General features: G+C 38.5%; 1 protein-coding gene across 1 annotated transcript; it reads left to right on the forward strand.

The window, feature by feature from the left end:
- The first annotated feature begins 832 nt into the window (after positions 1-832).
- Positions 833-2,522, forward strand: LOC124226310 (putative olfactory receptor 2B8). Its single transcript, XM_046639409.1, has 2 exons — positions 833-846; positions 1,583-2,522. Exons 1-2 carry the CDS (start codon positions 833-835, stop codon positions 2,520-2,522), a joined length of 954 nt encoding a protein of 317 aa, XP_046495365.1.
- The last annotated feature ends 3,921 nt before the right edge of the window (positions 2,523-6,443 follow it).

Genomic DNA, 6,443 nt, shown 5'->3' on the forward strand with positions numbered 1-6,443 from the left:
CAGGAGGGATGGATTCCAAGTAAGAAAGGATGAAGAGAACAAAGTAACCTCAATCTGCAGAACATCCTCTTGAGAATCAATAAGATAATGCATCTTGCAACTCAACCTTTCCCATATCTGCTCTTACTAAAGGACACTAATTTTCCTGAATTGTAATGAGAAAAAAAATTAAAAGTAAGTATATAAAATTAACCTACTATCGATGGATGTTATTAAATTTTTATAATACCAAAATATCCTTTTCTTTTTGCCTTTACTTGTATTACTTCTAGTTTTTGTGTTTTTTCTGAGGAAGATTATCCCCAAGTTAACATCTGCTGCCAAACCTCCCATTTTTGCTGAGGAAGATTGGCCGTGAGCTAACATCCATGCCCATTTCCTCTACTTTATCTGTGGGATGCCTGCCACAGCATGACTTGATAAGCCGTGTGTCCCCACCTGGGATGCAGGCCGGGGAACCCAGGGCACAGAAGCGGAGCGAGCGTACTTAACCACTACGCCACCAGGCCAGCCCCTAGCTTTACAATATAACTCTTTGACCTGTCATTGCTTTGGCAGTGTATCTGTCTTTATCTCTGTGTATTTGCCTGTTTAATTATTTTATCATAGGGAGTGACGTAAAGCATTACACTTTGCATGTAGACTACACAGTGGGGTAAGGATTAGAAAGGTTTACCCTGATTAGAATGTTGACAGAAAACAATCCCACCTCTTTCACGGATTCTACACACTCTAGCTGTTGGTAATATGTGAAAATGAAATCAGCAGAAGGAAAGGGAAGTGCTGCCCACTGGACTTTAGAGTTCTGATTCCAACTGACTATTCATAGCCAATGAATTTTCAGCGGTCTTATAAAATTGGTATGGTAATTTGAGGCAACTTGAGGGCAAGAGTTCAACACTGTAACTGAATAGTGGTATTGAAAAGTATCTGCCTATTTGTTTTACCACCATAAAAAAGACTGGAGCAGCCTTCACAAATATGTTACAGGTTAGAGTACAGAGGCAAAATTGCCAAAATATGCAGAGTCAGCAGTATTAGTGATATTTGAATGTAATTTAATCTAGATCATAAATTCCAATATCTGAATGTATTTTGGAGATTATTTTGCATTATATTCTATTGCATGTGGGGTATGTACAATTCAGTCGTGTAGGATTTTGAGACATACTTAAAATATCCCCTCTGCCTTTATCTGCTTCTCTTCTTATTCTTTCCGATTGTGCCCTAGTATTTCCCTCATTGTCCTTTTCTCTAATGTACACATGTTCTGATGTACTTTAGATCCTAATACACTCAATCTGAAACATCCCTTTCAAACGCATGAATAGCGCAAACACAAGGTCCATAATTTGATTTTTCTTATATTAACTATCAATGATATAACTTTTAGTGCTAATGTGGAACTACATTGGTATAAGATATGTCCACCTCAATGAGTACATCATTTATGAAAACAGTTACATATAAAATCCTATGGCTATGTCTTTTAACACAATAGATTTACCTCAACGCCCCCAATTTCTTTTTGAAGACATCTAAAAGTTTCTAAATGCTTAGTCTTGACAGGAGTGCTAACAAGGATGGAACAGAAAAATGGAAGTTCCTTCACTGGGTTTCTCCTTCTGAGTTTCTCTGACAGGCCTCAACTGGAGCTGGTCCTCTTTGTGGTTGTTTTGATCTTCTATATCTTCACTTTGCTGGGAAACACAACCATCATCGCATTGTCCCACCTGGACCCACATCTTCACACTCCTATGTACTTTTTCCTCTCCAACCTCAGCTTTCTGGACCTGTGTTACACTACTAGCGTTGTTCCCCAGCTCCTGGTTAACCTCAGTGGAGCAGACAAAACTATCTCCTTTGCTGGTTGTGTAGTTCAGCTGTACATCTCTCTAGGCTTGGGATGCACTGAATGTATTCTCTTAGGAGTTATGGCATTTGACCGTTATGTAGCTGTTTGCAGGCCCCTTCATTATACAGTAATCATGCACCCCCATCTCTGTGCCCTGATGGCTTCTGCTTCATGGTTCATTGGTTTTGCCAACTCCTTATTGCAGACAGTCCTCACTTTCCTTTTACCAATTTGTGGGAGAAATAAATTAGATCACTTTTTCTGTGAGATCCCTGCATTTCTCAAGCTTGCCTGCATTGACATCAGTATGATTCAGTCTGAGATGTTTTTTGCCAGTGTCTTCATGCTTCTCATACCTGCTTCATTAATCATGTTGTCCTATGGTGGGATTGTCAGGGCCATCTTAAGAATAAAGTCTTCAGCGGGGCAGAGAAAAGCATTTGGGACATGTGGATCTCACCTCATAGTTGTCACCCTGTTCTATGGCACAGCCATCTATGCTTATCTCCAGCCCAGCAACAACTACTCTCAGGATCAGGGCAAGTTCATAGCTCTCTTCTACACCATCGTTACTCCCATGATCAACCCCTTCATATATACTCTGCGGAACAAGGATGTGAAGGGAGCAATGAAGAAGATTCTTTGGGAAAGTTATGACTCCAGATAACTGGGCGAGGAATACAGTTTAATGGAAGGACTTTGAATACCAGAGCCCTTAAGATATTTGTGTCCTCTATGTGTCATCCAAAATTTCCCCTGACAACTCAAGGGAATTTTCTGACCTCCTTCTCCTATGAAAATTAATGTTTGAAATCTACGTTCATGGATTCATTGAAACCTCCGGAGATGCTGATTCAATGCTTCTAGAGCATCCACATTATATTTATCATTTTTAAAAACTCTAGAGAATTTTCTTATTAGCAACCCAGTTTGGGGATTTCATTCCATTTTACTTGCAAAAAGACATTTAAGTACATACCATCAAGGCACAACCAAATAAGAGCATAAAATACTGAAACACTGTAAGAAATATTAACATTTTAGCATTTTCTAGCAATTGCTGGAGGGATATCACTTATTCCACCATTTTGATCATGACTCGTCAAAGTCCACAGATTGACTATATCAGCTGTTTTTCACAGAAGTAGGTGGGGAAACTGAGGGAAAGACAGACTTTAAGCTCAAAGAAAAGGTTGCTGACATTGATCCTGATAAAGCCATTCTGGAGTTAGTCCCAACTGTGACCTCACCACCATGGCAGCCATATGATGCAGCATTCATTTCATAGAAGGCTGTACACAGGATCACTGGGTGAAGGGAGTGATGCAATGCTGCCAGTGACAATGGTAGCCATTTGCTGATAGTGCTTATGTATAATTTGGTACATAGCCATAGAAGCATCAATGTGTGGTATAGAAGTTGGTTACTTTAAATTTGCTAGTCCCCTTTTTCTTTGTTAAAAGTGACTTTTGAGGACATTATCATATCTGAATAGTACATGATCCAAGTTCTATTTTATAGTCTAGACCATTTGCCTAGTAATGTAGCAAAAGTTTCAAAGGGTAAAATATGTTTAAATTTCTCTCTTTTTCCCATTTTATAAAATACTTTTATTCAGGCGTCTATTGGTTAGGGCCTTTGTATCTCACATCTGGCAACACCCCATATAATTTGAATTCAGCGACATCAGATAACAATATAAGAAGTAGCCCCTTATTCCCAGGAAACCTCATGTTTTGTGGAAGTTTGGTCAGATTCATCTGGAGGAAATTTAAAGAATAATGTGCATGTTAATTTTTTAAAATGTCTATATGCATAAACATTATAAACAACAACCTCATGAAACAATTATCATTCAATTCTGAATTATGTAATAATTCCAGAAAAAGTGAATCTGACACTGTAGCCCTGAGATCCCCATCAAAGCTCAGTTTGCAGTGTATATTTATTTTGGGATATGAATCCTGGTGTTTGTATATATTTAATGTCATGAACAGTGTATTTTTCGATGGAGGTTAGAGCTTTGACAATGTCCTCATCATAGAAATATTTATGATCTTTGGTAGGTTTTCCCAACACATAGCACAGTACAGGTAAATACATGTGTGTCTCTGGGTGGACACATATGCAAAAAATATTCATATATCATATGTCTCCTGTCCTGACAACTAACCCACATCCTCCGAGGCTTTGAACCTCCTCAGTTGGTCATGCTCATGACAAGTGATCTTGGAAGAGACACAGGTGGAAATGACAGCTAGGAGAAATTATACATGTGTTCAAGATTCTATCTACATCCTTAATAGCACCCAAGTATTCACACTTGTAATCAACACTTGGGAAAACATATAACTTGACACCATAGAAATGCTTACTGTATACCAGTATAAAAACAGTTTTGGAATACTTTTTACACCCAGTTGTGACAAATTTCCTACTTTCCATTATTGCTGAACAGCACCTTGATAGTTATATGCAAACGGTCAATTTAAAATCCCTTAAATGAACTTTCTTTGGTGCAGAAAACCTCAAGGCTTCATGAAGCCATTGATATAAGAAAATTTCTATCCATTGAAGTATATGGGGAAGCCATTATGGTTTCAACTGATGTGACCTGAATTTTATTTGAGCCAAGGAAGCCTGACTTTTGGACTGTCAAATGTGTACTTCACATCTGCTTTAATCATTACCCTAAAGTAAAAAGTTATACCCTTTTCAAGATAAGAATTAATGCCTCCCCTCTTATGTTAGCACTCTTTGAAGATATGTCTCCCTTCCCAGGACACCAGGGTCATGTTGACCTGCTGTGTACATGCTAATCTGTAAGAAACTTCTCCTTGAACTCTTGCAGGAATGTACCCCTGTCATGCTTGGTGTATGTATCTTTGTTTTGAAAAGGTATATATCTGTGCTAAAAATCACTCTTCTCCAGGCCCTGTTCTTCCCCTGAGACTCCCAGGATACAGTCCTCAGTTTGGCTCAAATAAAACTCTTTTCTTTTCTTTTGCAATGAAATGATTATCTGTGATTTGCGTCAACACTACAGAGACTATTGTTCTGACTGAGCAATTGGCTGTTTGCTCTTCAGGACACACAAAATGCTGCCACCAAACATATTTATTTCCTTTAAGTAAACATTGAATGGCACTTGAATAGTTATATTCCTTGGACATAAATTACAGATAATAAAGATCTCTGAGCCCCAAGACAAAATAAAAAAAAATTGAACAAGAGACCAAACCCAAGTTCGGTATTGTGTTGTAACATTTTCAAATGGGATCTAAGAACTCTACCTTCTCAAGCTCTCCATGCTTTGTCTGTAACAGACTACAGAGTTGTGTCAACAGCCCTAAAAATTATTTGGACTGCTTCCTTTTCAATTCTCATCAGCAGCTGTGGAAAGGCTGCAGTGATTTTACCCAAGGTTGGCTAAATTCTTTTGTCCCATCTGTGTTGAGCATGTGGAGTTCAGGACTGTCATTATGCCCTAGAACAATTCATGGATTCTTCCAGCTATAGGAGAGGAAGACCATTCCTCTACCCTCTAGGTCCTTCTGGCTTGTGTAAGAATTAAATTGACATGAGACAGAAAAACAGGAGAAAAGCAAAGTTTAATAACATGTGTATGTGGGAGAAACCCAGAAAAACTGAGTAACTCAGCCAGAATGGCTGAAGCTGCTGCCTTAAACACCATCTTCAGGTAGAGACAAAGGAAGATGTTGAGGGTAGTGGTTTGGGGCTTCCAAGGGGAAGAAGGCAATTTACATGGAAGTGTAAATGCAAATGTTTGTTAAACAAGTATTTGTTGGGCTCTCTATAGACAAGGTTATTTTATGATATTCCTGGAATAGGGCTTTTATCTTAAATTCTATTGGGCAGTTAGAGGGAAGGTCTAAGTTTCTTGCAGGGTCACTTGTTCTGAAAAATAAATCAAAGCAAAGAGATACAGTTTGGGGTGGGCAGTTCTGATCCCAACACAGTCCTTGTGTCCTTTGAGGAGCACAGAGTATACACTATTGGCTCAGGTGATGAGTGATCATCAGAGACCCCAAATGTCAGTCAGACTCACATGAAACACAATTCCTTTTTGGGGGGGGGGTAGTATTACTTAAAATGGATTATTTTTTTTTTTTACTTTTTTATTGAGGTAACATTAGTTTATCACGTTATGTAAATTTCAGATGTACATCATTGTATTTTGATTTCTTTGTAAATTACATCATGTTCACCACCCAAAGACTAATTACAGTCTATCACCACAAACATGTGCCTAATGTCCCCTTTCACCCTCTTCTCTCCCCTCTTCCCTACTGGTAACCACCAATCCGATCTCTGTCTCTATATTTTTTGTTGTTGTTTTCTCCTCTATTTATGAGTGAAATCATATGGTATTTGACCTTCTCCCTCAGACTTAGTTCCCTTAGCATAAGACCCTCAAGGTCCATCCATTTGGGCACAAATGGCAAGATTTTATCTTTTTTATGTCTGAGTAGTATTCCATAGTGTATATATAGCACATCATCTTTATCTACTCATCCTTTGATGGGCACCTAGGTTGCTTCCAAGTCTTAGATATTGTGAATAATGC

The sequence above is a fragment of the Equus quagga genome, chromosome 15 (assembly GCF_021613505.1).
Source record: "Equus quagga isolate Etosha38 chromosome 15, UCLA_HA_Equagga_1.0, whole genome shotgun sequence".
In the NCBI taxonomy this organism is placed as follows: domain Eukaryota; kingdom Metazoa; phylum Chordata; class Mammalia; order Perissodactyla; family Equidae; genus Equus; species Equus quagga.